The sequence below is a fragment of the Primulina eburnea genome, chromosome 18, assembly GCF_022965805.1.
Source record: "Primulina eburnea isolate SZY01 chromosome 18, ASM2296580v1, whole genome shotgun sequence".
Classification (NCBI taxonomy): domain Eukaryota; kingdom Viridiplantae; phylum Streptophyta; class Magnoliopsida; order Lamiales; family Gesneriaceae; genus Primulina; species Primulina eburnea.
This window is the reverse complement of record NC_133118.1, coordinates 1,274,062-1,296,637: the sequence shown is the minus strand read 5'-3', so window position 1 is coordinate 1,296,637 and position 22,576 is coordinate 1,274,062. Positions and strand designations below refer to the sequence as shown.

Sequence of the window (22,576 nt, the reverse complement as noted above, 5' to 3'; positions counted from 1 at the left end):
AGACTCTTAACAGCATCGCTTCTTCACATAGTTTCTGCAAAACTTCGTCCTCAGCACTAGCTGCTTGGATGAATATGTGGATAGCTAGTGTGAAGGAAACTTATGATAATGTAATCATTTCAAATATTTATGGATGAATAAAATATTTATTGCATCGTTTTGTTTTATTTCTTCACACAATTATCTTGTTATATGATCTAATGAAATTCTAACAGTCATCAGTTTTGATAAGTAAACAAATGAACTGATGAAACACTAATTTTCATAAGTTGATAATGAACCAACTAATAAAATTTAAACTGTTATCAGTTGACAAAGATTAACTGATATCTTAAATGTCCTCGGTAAATGTGAGACGCTTTAATTGACTTGTGATTCTTCAACTTCTTCAACACCTTTTTCTTATAAATGAGATGATAGTGATGAAAATGTGATTCCACATCAGTTCAAAACTATTTCAACATGTCTGATTCTGATGCATGCAGTAGCACTCACGTTCATGTGACTGATCAGTCAGCCCCTCGCTTAACTGAAATTAAAAGAAAAATGGAGAGATATGTCTTTCAGAAGGTATTGACAACCTGGGAAAAGATTTATGAGTTGAAGATGGTGAGTGACAGTGGTGTCATTCCTACTCGTGCTCAGGAGGCAAGAGCACTGAAATACCTTGCTCGTTTTGAGGTTAGGCATGTTAATGATTTGGTTGAAGACAAATGTATTTTAGAAGCAATGCTATGGAAGGAGTGGCATGTTGTTGATAAGATCTCAAAGTCAAGGGCATTTGCTGGAGTTCGAATTTACGAGTTAAATGATTGGGTTAGGGCATGGCTAGATACAGTTGGATCTATGATTTCTTCTGTAAATTGGGAACGTTGGTATTCTTAGTAAAATATTATTCTCAATTTGTTGTGTTCTTATTTTCTGCACTTAATTCTGTTAGTGAAGTTATATTACTAATAATATCTTAAGATAAATCAATTAAACCAAGAATATTTCGGAAATAAGAAAACTTAGCCTCTGGTAATGGTTTTGTGAAGATGTCTGCTGCTTGTTGTTCCGTTGAGACGTATTCTAATCTGATGTTCTTCTTCAGTGCATGATCTCTGATGAAATGATGTCTGACATCTATATGCTTAGTCCTGGAGTGAAGAACTGGATTGTATGTAATAGCAATTGTACTCGTGTTGTCACAGAATATTGGTGATTCCTTTGCATCAACACCATAATCTTTCAGTTGTTGCTGAATCCAGAGTAGTTGGGCACAACAGCTTCCAGCAGCAAGATATTCTGCTTCAGTTGTGGAAGTTTCTATGGATGTTTGCTTTTTACTAAACCAAGAGATCAGTCTGTCTCCAAGAAACTGACATGATCCACTTGTACTTTTCCGATCAAGCTTGCATCCTGCATAATCTGCATCTGAATAGCCAACTAAATTGAAAGATGAGTCTTTAGAGTACCATAATCCAACATTTTCCGTGCCTTTAAGATATTTCAAGATACGTTTGGCAGCAGAAAAATGTGATTGCTTAGGATTAGCTTGAAATCTTGCACATATACATACAGCAAACATAATATCAGGACGACTAGCAGTTAGGTACAATAAAGAACCTATTAAACCTCTGTATAGTGTCGTCTCAACTGATATTCCCCCTTGATCAGTGTCTAATTTAACTGATGAGCTCATTGGAGTGCTTGCTGCTGAACAAGATTCCATGCCAAATTTCTTCAGCAATTCCTTGGTATATTTGGTTTGACTGATAAATGTTCCTGAATCCAGTTGCTTCACTTGTAAACCAAGAAAGAATGTCAGCTCACCCATCATGCTCATCTCGAACTTATCCTGCATCAACTTTGAAAATTTCTTGCATAATTTGGGGTTAGTTGACCCAAAAATAATGTCATCAACGTAAATTTGAACAAGTAAGATATGATCATTTTTCGAAAATTTAAACAAAGTCTTATCAACTGATCCAACAAAAAAATCATGATCAGTTAGGAATTTTGAAAGGGTTTCATACCAAGCTCTTGGAGCTTGTTTGAGACCATATAACGCTTTGTTCAAATAATAGACATGATCAGGGAAGTTATGATTGATAAAACCTGGAGGTTGTTCAACATAGACTTCTTCCTGCAATTGGCCATTTAGGAATGCACTTTTCACATCCATTTGATAGACTTTAAAGTTCTTGAAGGATGCATAGGCAAGAAATATTCTGATTGTCTCCAGTCTTGCAACTGGTGCATATGTTTCATCATAATCAATTCCTTCTTCTTGTCTATATCCTTGTGCCACTAGCCTTGCTTTGTTGCGCACAACTGAACCATCTTTGTTCAGTTTGTTTCTGTACACCCATTTTGTACCTATAACAGTTTTAGAAACTGGTCTTGGAACTAAGTTCCAGACATTGTTATGAACAAACTGATTTAGCTCTTCTTGCATTGCATTAATCCAATTAGGATCAGCAAGAGCTTCGTCAGTTTTTGTTGGTTCTATTTGAGATACAAAAGCTGAATGAATAAATAAATTGAGCATCTGATTTCTTGTTCTTACTGGATCAGATGGGTTACCTATTACCAGTTCTGGAGGGTGTGATTTCTTCCATCTAAGTTCAGCATTTGTTGCTTCACCATCAGCAAATTCTTCGTTAGGTAACTGAATGTTCTCAGTTTCAGTTGGAGCTGATTCAGTTGTTAATTGATTCACATTAGTTTGCTCCACTAACTGATTGTCAAGATTTGCTTTCAATTCAGCTGGTTCATCCAATATCTCAGGTTCAGGTGTATGAAAGATATTTTGATTATTACGACTTTCGTCTGAGTTATCATCTTCCAGACTGATATCTGTAAATTGATCAGCTAGCTCAACTTGATCAGTTGGCTTATCAATTAGTGTCGTTTCATCAAAATCAACATGTGCAGATTCTTCAACATTTAAGGTTTTCTTATTAAATACTCTGTAAGCTATGCTAACTGATGAATATCCAAGGAATATTCCTTCTGCAGATTTGACATCGAATGCTTTTAGATAATTTTTACCATTGTTATGAATAAAACATCTACAGCCAAATATTTTGAAGTAAGTGATTATGCTTTTTCTTCCATGCCAGATCTCATATGGTGTTTTCATGTGATTTTTATTAATCATTGATCTGTTCTGAGTGTAGCATGCAGTGTTTACTGCTTCTGCCCAAAATCTTTGAGAAATACCAGAATCAGCAAGCATTGTTCTAGCAGCTTCTTTAAGAGTCCGATTCCTTCTCTCAGCTACACCGTTTTACTGAGGTGTTCTTGCTGCTGAGAGCTCATGCTTGATTCCAGTATTTTCTAAAAAGCTTGAAATTGTTTGATTGATGAATTCAGTTCCTCGATCAGATCTGATTCGATCAATCCCAACTGATTTTTCATTTAAAAGTCTTTTGAAGAGTTTAATCAGTTGTGCAGCCGTATGGTCTTTGGATTTGAGAAATATAACCCAAGTAAATCTTGAAAAGTCATGTACGATCACCAAGGTGTATTTCATTCCCCCTAAGCTCATGACTGGTATTGGACCAAAGAGATCCATGTGCAATAATTCTAAGCATCGGGATGAAGATTTACAGCCTTTGTTTTTGAAAGAGGATTGTACTTGTTTTCCATACTGACATGCTGAGCAAAGTTTTTCTTTTGAAAAATTTATTTTGGACAAACCAGTTACAAGTTCATGCTTACTCAGATAGGCAAGAGATTTAAAATTTAAATGATTTACCCTTTTATGCCACAACCAGTTTTGAGATGATTTAGAGGCAATAAAGCATACTGGTGTATAAGGTTGATCATTCCAGCTGACTTTGTAAGTGTTTCCACACCTTTTTCCAGTTAGAATAATCTCTTCAGTTGAGTTTTTCACTGAACAAGAGTGTTTGTCAAACTGAACTGAGAATCCATTATCGCATAACTGAATAATGCTTATCAGATTATACTTAAGATTCTCGACTAATAAAACATCATTAATGGTGAAGTTATCATGGATAAGCTTACCCTTACCCACAGTTTTACCTCTGGAGTTATCCCCAAAACTGATGTTTGGACCAGTGTATTTGACCAGTTGAGATAATAAATTTGAATCTCCTGTCATATGTCGTGAACATCCACTGTCCAAATACCATATTGATCCAATGCTTGTACCTACTATCTGCAATTAAACACAAAATAAGATTTTGGTACCCTTTTCTATTTGGGTCCAAAGTTGATTAGTCCTTTAGGAATCCAGACTAGAATCAGTCTAACTGACCGTCCTGTTGCTGTATTCCATATGGTCCTTCCTTGTCTGTGTGTGCTTGGTGTATGGTGTGTGGATGATACAACATGTGTATTGTCCTTTTTTAACTGATTGTTCAACCGATATCTTTTCTGAACTGGCTTACTGTTGTAGTAGTTTGAGTAGCCATTTGAATATTTTCTGCTGAGAGTTTTTGGTTGCTGACTCCATGAGTCAGTCTCACCCTTTGGATTATACCCAATCCCACATCTCTTGCCTTTATTCATATTCTGAGATGGCTGTTCAATCAGTTTACTCGACTCTTCTTGTTCTTGTACCATAACTGATTTTACAAAGTGAATATATTTCCCTTTGTTCATATTCAGTTTTGGTTGAGTATCTTGGGAAGACGAATCATCTTTACTACAGAATCCTAAACCAGTTTTATCATCAACTGATTTCTGAGAATTCTGTATATTAGTTAAAGCTTTAGATGATTTGTTCCAAACCTGAATAAGCTCATTGAGCTTTGAATTTTCAAGCAACAATTTTTGAATCATTAATTGATTCCTGCTTCTTTCATTACTGAGTTCAGCAATCTCCCTTCTCAGACTCAACATATCAACTGATTCATCAGTTTTTGTTTTATCGTCTTTGGGATCATCTTGCTTTGCTCTGATTTTTTCAAACGATAAAGCAAGCTTTTGATACTCACTGACCATGTCATGAAGAGTTGAGATGAGTTCTTCTCTTGTAAAATCAGTTGAACTAAAATCAAATACCTGCTGATAGCTTGATTGATCTTCTATGTTATCAGCCATTAGACATGTTACTTCTTCCTCATCTTCACTAGAACTGCAAGAACTTTCTGGTTCTGATTCTTCGCTGTCAGTTTCTGCCCATTTGGCTTTGCTATCTTCAGCTAGGAGTACTTCATGTTTCTTTCTGTAAGGCTTCTTATCGTCCTTAGATCTTCTCTTATGCTCATACACTTTCTTATTTCTTTCAGTTGAGGTTTGATTGTCCTTTTTAGGCTTGGGACAGTTAGCAATAAAGTGACCCGATTTGCCACAGTTGTAACATACATTAGACTCTTCTCTGGAGTTGTTTCTTTGATAATTCTTCTTAAAATTTCCTTGATTTTTCCTCATGAATCTTCCAAATTTCTTAATGAATAGTGACATAGCATCATTGCTCAGTTGATCAGCAGCTTTCTCAACTGAACCAGTTGGTTCACTTCTAACAGCAGTCAAGGCAGTAGTTGCTGCTGGGGTAGATGGTTCTCCTTCTGGAGTTTGAAGTTCAAACTCATATGCTTTTAGGTCAGCAAATAAATCAAGAAGTTCAACTTTGTTCAGATCTTTGGATTCCCTCATTGCCATAGTTTTGACATCCCATTCTTTGAGAAGTCCTCTGATTACTTTCAACGCTACTTCTTTATTTGTATACACTTTTCCAAGTGCATTCAGTTCGTTGATGATACAGCTGGTTCATTCATCATATTCGTGCATTGTTTCTCCCATCTTCATTCTGATGTTGTCGAACTTCTGCACAGCAACTGAAAGTTTGTTTTCTTTGGTTTGTTCATTGTCTTCGCAAAGTTGAATTAACTTCTCCCAAATTTCTTTGGCGGTTTTGCACATTTTGATTTTACTGAACGTTACTTTGTCCAGTGTCTTATACAATATGTCTTTTGCAACATTGTCTAGATTTGCCTTTCTCTTGTCCTCAGTAGTCCACTCATCTCTGGGCTTTTCAATTCGGTGAGGTGCCCCTTCAGTAATAGCAACAGCTGTGTTTGCTTTCAAAATCTTCATGGGTCCGTCGGTTATAACGTACCACATGTCATCGTCTTGTGCAGCTAGATGAGCCTGCATTCTAATTTTCCAATCATCGAAATCTTCTCTGGAGAACATAGGAATCTTATTGAATGAGGACATAGTGATCAGATTGAGTATAGATAGTCTTTCATAGGATATGCCCTGCTCTGATACCACTTGATAGGATCGGTTATTGACTAAGGAGTGTTTAGAAGGGGGGGGGGGTTGAATAAACACTTCTACGAATTTAAATGTTCTTCGAAAAATGTAGTTCAGTTTTATTACAAACTGAACTAAGTATCCCGTCGGTCAATAACAATCAGTTAAACTGAATAAGCAGTTGCGGAAAGTAAACTGATTGAAAGATAGAGTATCTAACTGAAAATGAAAAGCTGAAGTAAAGACAACACAATATATTTCTGGATGTTCGGAGATTTGAATAACTCCAACGTCACCCCTTCTATCTCAAGGATGGGATATTCACTAAAAGACTTTGATCGAGTACAACACTTGTACAGACCCACTTCAGTTAGGACTTATCTACTGCCTGAACTGAAACTAGTATAATACAATGATCTCTGTGAGTAACTGAACTTAGCACTTATTGAATTATCAATATTACAGAGTGCTAGTTTTCTCAACTTGTAGCGTTGATTGCTACGAATAGATCTAATAAGAGTGAGCTGAGATTTTGACAGAGTAATAGCAAGTTTGAGATTAATCGATCGTCGTCACTCTTCAACTGCTCTTTAGTCATATTTATAGACTTATCTTTCAACGGTAACTTTGAATTTATGTATCCGTTGATTGCCACTTCATCATTTCTTGGACAGTGTTCTTGATTGCCACTTCATTATTGATTGTAAAACGGCGTTTTAATTTCAATAGCCGAAATACGTTGTTCTATGCGGTGCGGCTTTCCATATTCAGTTGCTATCTGATATGTCTTTCTGTCTGTTGAATGATCTTTCCCGAGGTATCTTCAGTTGAGAGACTTTAATATTTTCGGCTGAATGTTTTAACTGATCAGTTTGTGTCAGCTGATTTCAGTTGATAAGTCCAGCTGCCGAATTTGCTTTCGCGTATTAGTTGATTTAATCGATTGATTTATGTTTTGTCAAACTCCAGAATTTAGTTTCCAACAATGTCATAATAGAACCACTCCTTAGGTACACACGATTTGAAATATGACATGCTGTGTTTAAGGCCTCGGCCCAAAAGCGTTTTGAAATATTCTTTGAACTCAACATAGGCCTCGGCCCAAAAGCGTTTTGAAATATTCTTTGAACTCAACATGACCCTAGCCATTTCTTGCAATGCCCTATTCTTCCTTTCGGCTATTTCATTTTGTTTAGGCGTCTTAGGAGCATAAAATTCATGAGTTATTCCCTTCTTTTCATAGAATGATGTAAAGTGTGAATTCTCAAATTTCTTACCATGGTCGGTCCTTATTTTACCGACCCTCAATTCATGTAGATTAGTAATCTTAGCATGTAATTTCTTAAAAGCAGTAAATGTGTCGGATTTTTCTCTAAGAAAACTTACCCATGTAAAACGAGAGAAATCATCCACACAAACAAATGAATACTTCTTACCTCCTAGGCTTTCCACTTCCATTGGACCCATAAGATCCATGTGCAAGAGTACAAGACACCGTGTTGTCCCAAAGTGTTGCAACACTTGATGGGGAGCACGTGTTTGCTTACCTTTTTGACATGCACCACAAACATAAGGAATTCCAGATGATACATTAGGCATACCTCTCACAGCATTGTACTTACCAAGGTTCTTTAATGTCTTGAAGTTTGCATGACCCAATTTTTGATGCCACAAGTTTAATTCACTCACATTCGAATGATTGCACACCAGGTTTTCTCCAAGTTGATAGCAATTGTCAGCAGACCTTGAACCTGTCAAAATATCATCAAAAACTTCACAATTGTCTTTATCAAACTTAACATGTAAACCATCATCACAAAGTTGACTTATCCTTATTAAGTTTGAATTAAGTCCCTCGACATAAAGCACATTGTGTAAATTAGGCAATCCAGCAACATTCAAAGTCCCTTTTCCAGCTATTCTTCCTTTAGCACCTCCACCATACGTCACATGACCATTTCTCAGTTCAACATAGTCAATCAAATGATCTTTAGAACCTGTCATGTGGCATGAACAGCCACTGTCGAAGTACCATATTCCTGCAATGTTAATCTTTAATGAAGAATAGATAACAGAACATTGGATATTAGTCTTTGGCACCCAGACCCTTTTTACCGATGATTTCTTATTGGCAGTGTTGCGCCGGGTGTTGTACAACACCTGAGGCGACACCTGTTCCGATTCCCATATCTTGTAGTCATCTCTCAGTTTAAAACAGTAGGGTTTGATATGTCCAGGTCTAAAGCAATGGTGGAAGATAAAGTGGTGTTTTCTGGTCTTGGACTTCTTGGTGGATATTTGCCTTTTTGTTGAATCACCTTTTTCAGTGTGTGAAGCATTCGAGACTTCAGCACTTCCTTCGACGAAGACAGTTGGTTTTCTTTCAGTGTTGGAAGACTCTCCAATTTTAAACTGGTTATTTGTATAACTTAGTCCAGCTTTGTCATTCTTTCCAATCATCAAGAGTGAATCAAGTTTGGATGAACTTGAATTAAGCTTAGCAAGAATCTGAGTTGCTTCTCCAAGCTCCTTTTGGACTTTGCATAATTCCAGATCTTTCTTGCTTAAGATTACTTCAAGTCGTGTTATTTGTGACTTCAACTCAGTGTTCTCTTTGGAGAGAATAGCATTCACTTTATTTCTTTTGATCCAGTCTTCATACAATTCTTCATACATTGTCTGCACATTTTCCAGAGTGAATTCATCATCATCTACTTCTTGGGTTTCCGACTGACTTGATTCACCGAGGGTTGTAGAATTAAAACACTCTGAATTCAAAAAGATGTTGCGCCCAGGTATTGCAACACCTGTGGCAACACCCAAAGGATTGATTTGCATTAAACGTTTCTCCTTGATCACCGCAGACAATGATGTGTGATTTTCAGATTCATTTGATCCTTGATCATCATCAGACTCTTCATCACTCAAAGTGACAGTCATGCCTTTGTTTCTCCGAAGTCGATTAGCACACTCATTGGCATAGTGTCCAAATCCAGAACACTCTCTACATTGCACTGAATCCAGATTTCTGACATTTGATTGGATTTGCAACTCATTCCTTGGTCGAAATTGTCCTTTCATAGGAGTAAACTTTTGAGCTTTTGCAGAAGTGGTGATATTGGGCGACACAGAATTTTGTCCAATTTTCTTCTTCTCTCTCATTTTTTTCAAGTAATCACCAAATTTCTTAGTAATAAGAGAGATAGAGTCTTCACCTAAATCAGATTCATTCACTTCTTTAGATATTTGAAGGATTTCATCATAAGATTCGGTTGAAACTTCAAGGGCTATTGTCTTCCCCTTGTCCTTCTTTTGTAAGTCAAGATTCATCTCAAAGGTTCTGAAGGAACTCATAGATTCATCCAGGTTGATTGTTGAAGTGTCTTTAGATTCTTCAATTGCACATACTTTGACATTAAATTTCTCAGGAAGAGATCTTAAAACTTTGTTCACCAATCTTTCATTTGACATGGGATCTCCAAGGCTGTGAGCTTCATTAGAAAGTTGTCTCAAACAGCTATCATACTCAAGAATAGACTCCTTGTCCTCCATTCTCAAGTTTTCAAATTTTGATGCCACCATCCTTAGCCGAGTTTTACGCACACTCGCGGATCCTTCACAATGTATCTGAAGTATATCTCAAGCTTCTTTGGCACATACACAATTGGTTATTAGATTGAACATCCTTGTGTCAACAGACGAAAATATAGCATTGAGAGCTTTGGAATTAAAATTTGAAGTTTGCACTTCATCGAGTGTCTATGTACTTTCAAGTTTGAGCCGAGTGTCTCCATCAGCATCTTCGATCTTTGGTGGATTCCAACCATCCAGTACACGCAGCCAAGCTCTTTCTTCAATGGATTTGATAAAAACCTCATCTTTACTTTCCGTAAAGCATAATTTGATCCATCCAACACAGGAGGTCTGAAAGCAGTGTTTGTTGATGCTTCCATGATCCTTTTTCACCTTGTGAAAACAAAACAAAACATGATCTCACTTAGTAGCGTCAAGTGGGAGCTCTGATACCAATTGAAAGTTTCGTTTCCATAGTATAAATATGACGAGGGTGAGTGTCGTGTGTAACAGAATGTAGGTGTTGAGCGTAGGTGTTGTAACACCCACGACACCATGCAGCGGAAATTATGGTTTAACACATTAACACGCAACTGGGATAATAACAATACGAGAGACGAGATATAAATTATGCACAAGTATAAAATACTTGTGCGGTGCCTCAGGGCAAAATTATTCACTAGAAAAACTTGTCAGTTTACAAAATCAATACTAGTGAAATAATAAAACAACTCCCTTTATTAAGGTGAGTAACAAATTGCATCCTAACCCTCTAACAAACCGTATAACCAAAATACATAGGATGCATCAACTGAGAAGTGAAAAGTCTTCAAAATTCAACACACTAATCAGAACAGTGATTAGGTGTTGCCTTCTGATGTTGTCGGCACTTCACAGCAACACTCTAACAGAGACTAGAGATTGCTTCGATCTGAGCGACTCTGTTCGTATGAATTCGTCTCTCCGAAAGTCCTTTTTCACTGCGTCTTCTTCTCCCCCTTTTATGCTAACTCCTTTTTCTCTAGTCCTGTTAAACATGGAAAAAACCACTTCATTAGGAAACAGACTCCTTTTTTAAAACAGGGATATCATATCGATAAGATATTATGATATCATATTTTAAGGATATTATAAGTCATATCATAGTCCCATATCAGAAGTTAAATCTTTACTAGATCTTATCATAAATTCGAGATTATTCTCATATCTAAAAAGGCAAAACATTAAGGAAAGTATATCACGGAATAAAATTCCTTTCAGTGGTTTTACTGAATTTAGATCGAGTATCGTTTTTGCCACTGAGCTATGGATTTGGTAGCTTCTTCTCTGTGTGTGTGGACAAGATTGATTAGTGTTTCTTTATTTATCTAATGTGTTCTGTCGCTATTGAGTTTCACAATCTAATTATGCTACAGGGACCATCTTGCAAACTATGCTGGAGAGTACCCAGCAAAGTTCATTCTTGTTTACTGTTCAACATACATATTCATGCAGACATTTATGATTCCAGGGACAATATTCATGTCCTTGCTAGCTGGAGCACTATTTGGTGTCATTAGAGGGCTTTTCTTGGTTGTTTTCAATGCCACAGCTGGTGCATCCTCATGCTATTTTCTATCCAAACTGATCGGTCGGCCTATTATTAATTCAATTGGTTGTGGCCTGACAAACTGAGATATTTTCAAGCTGAGGTATTTATTTCATTTTTTTTTTGGGTGAGATTGTACTTCATTTCAGATTGTAATATCTAAGAACTGATAAGTTTCTTTTTAAGCTCGTTTGTCTTGATCTTTCACTATCTATGGCAACTTGCTGAGAAGGAAGTTTTTGGTTTCAGGTAGCTAAGCGGAAAGATAAGTTGCTCAATTACATGCTCTTTTTGAGAGTGACGCCGACTCTTCCGAATCTCTTTATTAATTTGCCATCACCAATTGTGGATATACCGTTTCATGTCTTCTTTCTGGCTGCTGTCATTGGTATTATTCCAGCCTCCTATATCACCGTCCGAGTAAGACTTTTTCTTTTTTTTGTTATTCACTTCTTCAAGCATTTCAATGTGGCTTAGGGATACATGCTAGTCGAGTTGAGCTCGAATCAAAAAGAAAATTTTCAATACTCGTGCGCGACTCGATTTTCAATTGATTAGAGCTTGAGCACAGCAAGCTATGTAGTTTCTAGGATATGAAGTGAACCTGCGAATGGCAAAAGTACCCTTAAAATATATTTACAACATTGGTTGTTAAAATGTCATTCATAATATAAAAATAATAATTTATATATTATTTGAAACATAAAAAAGATATTTTCATCTGAGCTCGAGTTACTTGATCTGTGAGATGTTAAAACTCGAGTTGGACTCAGGAGAGTGCTCAAGCTGCTCGAACTCAAATCTGAGCGCTGAGCTGCATGCCAGCTACGGACGAGTGGCTTGGCTCGCGTACTCCCTAATTTGCCAGCTACACTGCTGCTGCTTCATTCGATTGGTTTGTTCATCTGTATGCAATCGACATAAGTTTCTCCCACTGCTTTTGTTTTCATCAGGCTGGACTCGCGCTAGGCGATCTCAAATCAGTGAAAGATCTATACGATGTCAAGACCCTGTTCGTTCTTTTCCTTATTGGGTCGATTTTGTTACTTCCTGCTGTATTGAAGAGGAAGCGGGTATACGAATAGAAGTTTTTTCATCTTTCTCAATGGAAAAATGGAAATCCGAAATATGGATCCCATGGTTTTCCCCTTCGCTTGGGATACATGAAAATCTTTGAAGCCTCCTCTCCAGATCAATGAACAGAAATCACGGGATTTGACTCTTATGGAGTAACAATTGTCAGATATAGATTTTGATTCAGGTATCGAATATAAAGTATTAAAGATTTCATCCCAATAGTAACTTGCAACTTCAATGGAGAGTCCCATTCTAGAACTCATTAGGAGTTTGGGATCTGAAGCTAAATACTGCTGTGATATAGTTCATGCAATTTAGTACTGGAGAACTGAAACAAAATATTTATACCATTATGAAATCCTTCCTTGTGTTCCACACTGAAAACCTGACCAAATATTATTGATGTATCCCTTTTGATCATGGAATGAAGCTTTCGTTCTCAAGATGTATCAGGTTTGATTTGTTAGGTTCATCGTTGTTTTCGTTAGCAACCTTGAAATAGACATGGAAATCTATATGTTCTTCCATCTAGTAGATTAATCTTTCAAACTTTTGAAACTTCATAAATCTATGTCCTAACACTGGAATCGATAGAGCTTCATCCATGGGTTGCTTTATTCTAAGGTTGTGATATAGAAGCTGGCTGGTTGTGTTCGTTCTTTAGTTTGATCCATCCAGAGTAATGGCACCGTCTTAAACGAGTTGTTTAATTTTTTGAACAAATTGTTAAAATATCAATGTTCTTTTTCCAAAAACATTTAATTCTCGAAACCAGTTAATTCATCAATGCTCCCATGTTTGGTTTATATGTGTACAAAAATTTGCTAATGAGAAATTTATATTTTGTATAAAGATGACTCTAATTTATGTGCCAACTTGAGCCAACTTGAGCATTATTCTGTTTAATAAATTTAGTCAGGGTTGGCAATGGATTCGACCCGCATTGAATCTGTCCCAGGTGGGTTTAAACTTGATCAATTGGTCTATAAGCATATCCGGGTTGGATAATGGGTTTTAAGGACGGCTCCGGTATATTATCATTAGTAAATTATGCAGTAAAATTATAATCATAATTTATATAATATTTTTTTATTTTTATTAGGTGGTTAATTTTATGTCCAATGTAATAATAATTGATATAAATCAGTGACAAGTCATATTGCAATTTGATAGAGGTATTATTGAAAATAAGTTGTGATAATTTTGAGAAAAAAATGTTGGTGCAAAGAAAATTAGGAAAACAAGAGATTATGTCCTTTAGATAACATATTCTTTATATAATAATAATAATAATAATAATAATAATAATAATAATTGCTATCATCTCTAACCTTAATTTAGGGGTGATCAAAATTTTTTACTAACCGCCCGAACCGCCCGAACCGAATTGTACCGCACCGCTTTTTATAATATTTTTATAAAAACCGCGATTAAAAATATTAATCATAAACGGCACCGCATACGCGGTTCGGTTATTTTTTTTGCCAAGAACCGCACCAAACCGCACCGCTTAAACCGCTTGCCATAATATGAGGCCTAGAATTATAATAATTTGTAAATAACATATTCAAATAAATAAGTCATCATTCATTATATCACAACTCTCTTTAAAATTATTATTTTTATAAATAAAACTTATCTTTTTCTTAATTATTCTTCATATTAGTCTTTTGAAGTTTGAAAGTAAAAAAAAGATAAAATAGAGTAAATGTCATTTTTTTGTGAATCTGTTGTGTTGTTAAATTATTAACTTAGTTTTGAATCTTGATTATTGTATGATCTATTTTAATTTTTTATGCTTTGAACTATATTTTATATTTGAAGACAATATATTGTTTATTTATTTTGTTTTCAAATAAATTAGAATATATGTTCTAATTTTCCATGTAAATTATATTTGAACATATGTTCTAATTTTCCATGTAAACTATATTTTATATTTGAAGACCGCAACAGCTTGAAACCGCTCAAAACCGCATGGCTAATTTTCCATGTAAAACCGCAATTATTTTTTCAAAATACTAACCGACCGCATATGGCAATTCGGTTTGAATTTTTTTTAAATAACCGCAAAACCGCACCGTGATCACCCCTACCTTAATTCATATATTAGGTCTTTCATAAGACGGTCTTACAGATTTTTATTCGTGAAACAGATCAGTCATATCCATATTGTGACACCTCTGACCCGATACAATAAAATACACAGCGGAAATAAAATTTTCTTTAAAATATGGAAGGAGTTTCAAAATACATTTCTTCAAACATCTTTACAACAAAATAAATACATGATCATTTAAATGACAAAGCAAAAATACAAAATATCATTCCTATGATCATGTCCAAAATCTTCCTTCCAACATGGTATGCATATGACCCCTGTCCACAGTCAACGTCCCGGTCCGTCGCTCTTATCTGCATCACATGAAATAACTGAAATGAGTATAAAACTCAGCAAGTGGAACTCTTACATAGCAATGACATAACATACTCTGTAAAACATAGCTTTGAAATCATAAATATCATCAACTCTGAAATATGAACTATGAAGCATAAAAGCATAATAATAGCATAGCAATGAGATGGTATTTCTCTTTACTCTGGTTGGATTGATATCAATAGTATCTCTGGCTCTGGTGCTCGTATCCCTATCGATATAAACCGATAACTCTGAGGGATATAAGCCTATGGTCGTTGATCAACTAATTGCATGCAATCTCTGACTATGTATTTATCAATCCAAGAAAACATTTAAACTCTCTCTATGGCATTAACAAACACTTTGAATACTCTTTCTTTTCTCTTGTATTCCTTTTTCAATAATTGAGACAAGAAATGCCTCTAATATACATAACAAGTGAATCAATACATACAATGGATCAAATGGAAGGGAATAACATCATAAAACTCTTGAAATACAATACATATACTATCATGTGAGCACAAGGGTGAAATTCCACTTACAAACCACTAGAACACCTCAATCTAAGCTCTTAGTACACCACCTATAACAATAATCCATAAATAACACCATAAATAACTCAATAACCAAGAACCCAAGCCAATTAATCCATAAATCCAACATAAACAACAAACCCATATGATCTCTCTTCCAAAACCATGAAATAATAACACCAAAAACTTACCTTAGCTTCGTAGCACCAAGAAGAACTTCAATCTCCACTCGAATCGCCAACTAGAAGCTTGAATCGAAGATAGGAAGTGAAAGAAATGAGGGAAAACCCTAGGCACTAGAGAGGAAAATCGAAATGAAGGGAAAAAGAATGAGGAAAGTAAAGCCAACTACCCACTTAAATCTCGACCATACCTCAATAATGCACGACCGCGGGTGCGCTGCTCCTATCACCGCGGGTGCGCCATGCCTTCGGCAACCAACCAAAATCCTGGAACACGACGACCGCGGGTGCGGCCTAGCACTCACCGCGGGTGCGGTCTGCACCACGGGTGCGGTGTCCTCCACACCGCGGTTGCGGTGTGGCTACGGCCCTCCAACAATAAAATGATGAACAGTAGACCGCGGGTGCACTGCTTGCACTCACCGCGGGTGCACTCTGGTCACGGCCAAGAAACATATCAATGCAACCAAAATCGATCCGAAACGCTGAAACGAACAACCAACACCAACTAACAACATCAACACTACCTCAAGACAATAATAACCAATAATACTATAGCTCATAAACACAACTCTTAACATCTAATCACATAACCCAAATAAACATACAAAACTTAAACCATACCGTACACCGGGCTCGGCTATTACACATATTTACAATAAAAACTAATATATTTGACATAAAAAGTAATACTTTTTCGTGGATGACCCATATAAAATATCTGTTTCACAAAATTGACCCGTAAGATCGTCTCACATGAGTTTTTGTGTAATTCATAATATTGTTTTTTTTGTTACTAACTTGTTATGGATATATGAAGGATGTATTAATAGTCGTACTTTTTATAGTGTATTCAATAGCAAAAAAATGTTTCAATACTTAACGCGTTTGTGGATCCAACTCGGATTGAATCCGTCGAGTTTTGAGGTGGGACGGGGTGGCTCTAAAAATGAGTCCACGCAAGTCTGGTCTAGTACAATTTTTTCTTGCTCTGGTGGGTTCGGGATTGGCCAAACTTGTCCTAAAACTTGATTTATTGTCATCTCTAATTTTAGAAAAGAAATTTCGACCAATAATTTTAGTCGAATATTTAAATAGACACTTATTGGTAGCTAGTGTAGTATCGAGGGTAAGCTATTTTGGGAGTAATATAACATTTATCTTGTCAAAAGAAGCTAGAGCATTCCAGACAACTATCTCAGCATCTACCCCTTACCTGACACAAACCACCAAAGGGAGTAATCAAGATTGATGTGGATGTAGTCACAGTGTTGAGGATCGAAGTTGAGTTTAGAAGGAGGGTGAATAAACTCTACTGGTTTTTACTTTCTTTGATGAGGTACTAAAATCCTGTTAGATATAGTAGTTTATCTAGTTGCTTATACCTTCACCTAGATTACAATAATACGTGCGGAAACAATCTGATGAAGTAAGTGAAAGACAATAATGACAGTAGGCAGCAGTTGTTTATGGAAGTTCGAAGATGAAATCTTCTACGTCTCCCCTTCTTCTGTTTCCAGAAGGTATGACTAAAAGACTTTGGATATTACAGTACAACTCTTGTACACATCCACTTCAGAAGGACTTACACCTCAGCCTACTGAAACTCTTAGTCACTCAACTCAAAACGAACGAGATACAAAAAGGTTCTGAAAAGACTCTTTTCAGATTACAGTCTCTTCCTGATAAGTATAAGTGTTGTAAAAGATTTGTGAAGAGAGTAAGAATTAGTAGCACAAGATGATCTTCAAGAGATCAGATATTTGCTATGAAGCGTGTGCTACTTTTCTTTATGTTGAACTCTAAGTAATCAAGGAACTTCACGGTTGTCTCGTAGAGTAAGAATAGCTTTGATCCTTGGAAAGATATAATGCGCAAATTGTTTTCTTGTAAGGGTTTGTTCCATATATATATATATATATAATCGACTGAGTTCAACGTATATAATCAGAAGATGTCTTCAGATTTCTGATAGAGTCAGCTTTATTACCAAAAGAGGTTCCTGCAAAAAAGCTATAAAACAATCAGTCCTGTTTTATACAAAACTGGGTAAACTGAATTAAATGACTCCGTATAGTATTTAATGCAGCAATTAATACTAGTACTTGGTGACTTTAACGGTAACATTTAAAGTAGTCACGTTAGGCAACATCTTCTACTGATTTTGTTTTTCTATCCTTTCTACTGTTTTTGTTTTACTATTCTTTTCTACTGTTTTTGTTTTACTAGACCAGTAGCTTCTGATTTTCTTGTTGTCTACTGATTTTCTCAAGGAGTGCTGCTGGTCTGCTGGTTTTTATTTTCATCGCCACAATTTAAATTCATGTCTATCAATTTCCCCCTTTGTGGTGATGCGAAAACCTAAACAGTAGGAAAGCGTTAAACATCAGATAATCAATTTGCAAAAGGATAATGTTAATAAAGTAACAAAGTAAATTATCAATCAGTTCCAATGTCCCTGTAAATGACTTTTTCATCTTGAGGATCTTGAGGATCCTGAAATCTTCTATCTGAGAGTTCAGCTTCTGATTGCCTTAGATCTGCTTCAGATGTTGGTCGTTTTTCTTCCCCCTTTTTGGTATCAGCGGCAGTCACATGGGCCAAGAGATCATTCATTCTTCCAGACAAATTTTGAATGCTATTGGTCAACATCTCTAGATACGGAGCTTGAGTAGAGATGCGATTATTGATAGTAGTGAGAGATTGAGTTTGAGAGTCAATCTTGGCATTCATGACTTCCATGGAGGTGGAAAGTGAGCGAATGATATCATCATGTCCGTTGATTCGATTGAGTATATCATCTTGAACAAGCACGATGTGACTGTTATTCCTCGTTATAGCTTGTCTGAAAACAACGGTTTCAGCATACATTTTTCTCCATGGTTTCCGCCGTGTTATATATGTGTTTGCTCATTCGTTCTCTGAAGGACTGAGCACCACTAAATTCGGATATGCTTTCACAGGACATTCGCTTGACCAAATCAGACACTTTATTGAGTTCCCTTTGCAGAACTTCAATCTGGAACTCCAAGTTGAATGAATCTGATTCAGGTGAGGGGGTTCGCTGAAGCAGGCGTTGCTTGATTTCAGTAAGGCGAGTGTTTGTCTGAACATGATCAGTGACAATCAGAGTAGTAGAGACTTGATTGGTGTCTATCACAGCAGTAGAAGAACCAGCATCAGCATGGCTTTCTGCTGGAGTAGCAGAGACAGTTGGTTCAGAAGCAATTACTGTAGGAACATTCTGTACATCAGGAGCAGCCAAGTCGGAGACAACGTTTTCTTCTGTGGGAACAATAGCAGCAGGTGAAGCTAATTGTTCCGCAGTTATGGGTTCAGATTGTTGATCCAAAATGGCTGTCATTTCTGCTTGATGAGTAGCAGAGAATTTCTCTAGATTTGGCAAAATAGATATAGCACTGATTCTGCCATATGTTGTTCTGCGGTTGGAGAGGGTGATGGTTGCAATGAAGTGACTGGAACTGCTTCCTGAGCAGGGGATGTTGGAATAATCGCTCGCTGACTTCTTCGACTGAAGCCAATTCATGCACGGACAAAAGAGATGATGACTGAATAGGCCTTGTTGGAGATGCAGGAGTACTGAGAACAGAAGCCTTTGGTGAGGCTGTAGTTCGTTCCTCAACTGTCTGGATCTGTTGAAAGTCTGGAACAAGACCGACTTGATATTCAATCGGCTCGCCAAAGCCCTTTTCTTGAGCAAGAAGTTGCTCATTCATTTGATTCAATTTGTCAGTCAGATTCAGAATGACATTTTGATCCTGAACAACAATAGGATTTGCAGGGTCAAAATTTGATTGAAGAGTTTTCAGAACCGACTCCAATTTCTGACATTTCAGCTGTTCGAGGATGTAGCTTTTTCTACGCAATGCCTCGATTACATTTTCTGTTTTGGCAAGCTGAAAGACCCTCTTCTCAGCGTTCATTATTTTCCCATAAGATCCTTTCTTTTTGAAGTAAGCAAAAGAATAAAAAATTCAGACCTTGTGCCACTCATCAAAAAAATTCATGTCATCATTGGCAGAGTTTTCTATTTCTTCCATATGAAGATCAACTCCTGTGGTCACAATTGTGCTGAGTCCAAAACTTTTTGGTGCTTCAATTAACTTTCCTTTGCCTTTGTCGGTTGATGAAGTAGGCAAAATGGGTCGAAATGCAGAAGACCCCCTTGTTGGTTCTCGAATCACTATTCCAGATACTGGTCTGAAAAGAGAAGCAGTAGAAGTTGCTGGAACAGATGCAGTAGTTTGCACTGAGGTAGAAGCAGTGGGACGTGCAGATGGAACCACTTCTGGAAATACCTGTCTGACTGGTACGTTCTCAATTTCAGAAATCGCTGCTGTCTTTTTGATTTTAACAACAGTGCGTGCTTTCTTTTTGACTGGAGTGGGTAGGGGTGGTTGAATATCAGCATCAGACTCTTCTGATATTGTTTTATCAAAATCAGTAGAGACGATCACTCTTTTTCTTTTGATCTTTCGTTGAGGTTTCTGAACCTCAGAAGGAGCCTCTCCAATCTCCTTTTTCAAGGCAACAAATTCAGCCACCGTTGGCCTGGGCCTCAAAGCAAGCACATTCTCGGCATCAATCATTGTTACCGAAACAACATCCTGTTCATTTGCAGCAGCGAAACCAGCATCCTTCAGCATTTTGCTGATCTGAACCGCAAAACCAGAACTTTTCTTGATGACCATGTCTTTCATGATTCTGAATATGAAACGACTCCAATCCACTTTAGTTCCCTTAGTGATGGCAGCCATCACTTGAACCTTCTCCTTGGTCAACTTGTCGAATGTGCCAGCCTTGACTAATATAGCTTTTGCCACAATATCCGCCACAATTTGATATTCCATTTTGAGTAACTTTTTGTGGCAAGACGAAGACAATTCTTCTCTAGAGGCGGAGAAAGTGCTAAGAGCAATAAACATTTCTAGCTTAGAAATATCAGATAGTTCAGAAATACCTGCATGTGGGAGGAAGAAGGTTGCTCCCAATAATGTGGCATCAATGGAGATGGATGCATCTCCTTGAGAGTGGACGATTTTTCCTTCATGCACAGTTGCCTTAGCGTGAAAATCCAGAAGAGAATTTTTGTATATCACCGCTGGTGCTTCCAAGAATTTTCGAAGTCCTGATTTCTCAAGAGCTTGAAATATTTTAACAAGGTTCTCATCTTAGACATTGAGAACTGAAGCAAAGTTGACTTGATATGCATTGAGGGTGTATGCTCCGGCCATTTTACTACGATGAAACGGTCAGATAAAATTTGCAGTAGATAGAGATGATGAAGAGAAATCAGTAGCTAAGTCGCAACAGTTTATGAAACGGTAAAAGTGAAAATTGAGAAGGTGATATTTTAAAATGAATGTACAGCCGTCAAGTAAACATAAAGACACGTGTCAGTATATTTATGGTTGAATGTTTGAAAAGACTTGCTAAGATTGTCAGAGACGCGAATGATTTTAAAAATTTGAAATAGGCGGGCTGTCCAGACGATTACTAAAATAACCAGAAGAGGATTTTTCGTTTTATGATAACGTCTGCTGGAAGTTTTAGAGTGCTGAAATATTTGAGCACTGTGACAAAACCAGCAGACTTGTTGTTTTATCGAAAAGACAAATACTCTATCTGTTTTCTGAAAGGAGATAAAAATCTTAGTCTGACTAAGATACTGTTCCCCATCGGTAAATGCAACTAATGAGTGGATATTAAACACCACGCGACTTTTGGCAATCTTTCAATCTGAACCGTTGAAAATGAACAGTCGCAAGAGTCTTTGTGTCTTCCGAAGATTACTATAAATGCCTGTACAACTTAAACGAAGTTATTCATAATCTACAATGAAATCTCAAGTTAAAGAAGATTTAGAATCTGATCCAGGATCCGAAGCAAAAATGTTCAGAATGAAGTTTGAAGATGTCACTCTTTACGTAATGATCCTTGGATCAAACTCCTGGAGTTGTAATGTCAACAATCAAAATGATTTGTTGCTATCGTATGGGCTGATATGTAGCATCGATCTCCTCCAGAGGCTTTCTAATGCAATAAGAGAGTGTTGGTTGATCGATGAAGCTGATGCTCTGTAATGTATCTGATTATACATTAGTACTAACAAGACCCAAGCTTGCTAGATTCTTACTAGACCCAAGCTTGCTAGAATCTTTTCGAAGAAAACCATCCTATTCCTGCTGAAGATACTACGATCTGCTAAAATTACTGAGCAAAAGGTTTAATGTAAAGCTTCTTGTTAAGGAGTATTTGATGATCTACTGCTTTTACTTCTGCATCGTTTAATGTACTGGAATGGTTTCTAATAAAGTTTCATTTTAAGTACTTGATATTTCCTTTTGCTTTCCTGCAAATAACTTACTGTTGGTCAAATAAGATAAATAACTAATGAATGATGAATAAAATTCAGAAGAAAAGAGGTCACCTTGATAGCTTCTACTGGAAGATAAAATAGACCTAATTTGCCAGCTACGCTGCTGCTACTTCATTTCGATTAGTTTGTTCATCTGTATGCAATCGACATAAGTTTCTCCAACTGCTTTTGTTTTCATTAGGCTGGACTCGCGCTAGGCGATCTCAAATCAGTGAAAGATCTATACGATGTCAAGACCCTGTTCGTTCTTTTCTTATTGGGTCGATTTTGTTACTTCCTGCTGTATTGAAGAGGAAGCGGGTATACGAATAGAAGTGTTTTCATCTTTCTCAATGGAAAAATGGAAATCCGAAATATGGATCCCGTGGTTTTCCCCTTTGCTTGGGATACCGTGAAAATTTTTGAAGCCTCCTCTCCAGATCAATGAACAGAAATCATGAGATTTGACTCTTACGGAGTAACAATTGTCAGATATAGATTTTGATTCAGGTACCGAATATATAGTATTAAAGATTTCATCCCAATAGTGACTTGCAACTTCAGTGGAGAGTCCCATTCTAGAACTCATTAGGAGTTTGGGATCTG

At 36.8% G+C, this 22,576-nt stretch overlaps 1 protein-coding gene and 1 long non-coding RNA gene across 2 annotated transcripts in view; one reads left to right on the top strand and one right to left on the bottom strand.

The window, feature by feature from the left end:
* The window catches only part of LOC140819006 (uncharacterized membrane protein At4g09580-like), a 27,122-nt gene extending 13,407 nt beyond the window's left edge, over positions 1–13,715 (top strand). The window contains 4 exon segments of the mRNA XM_073178990.1: positions 11,205–11,436; positions 11,439–11,480; positions 11,627–11,797; positions 12,331–13,715. Coding sequence (XP_073035091.1) covers positions 11,205–11,436; positions 11,439–11,480; positions 11,627–11,797; positions 12,331–12,462 — 577 coding nt within the window. The 3' untranslated portion in view covers positions 12,463–13,715.
* Positions 11,852–22,576, bottom strand: LOC140819007 (uncharacterized). Its single transcript, XR_012115184.1, has 2 exons — positions 22,075–22,576; positions 11,852–12,233 (listed from the first exon to the last, which is right to left on the bottom strand). It is a non-coding gene; the product is annotated as an uncharacterized lncRNA (long non-coding RNA).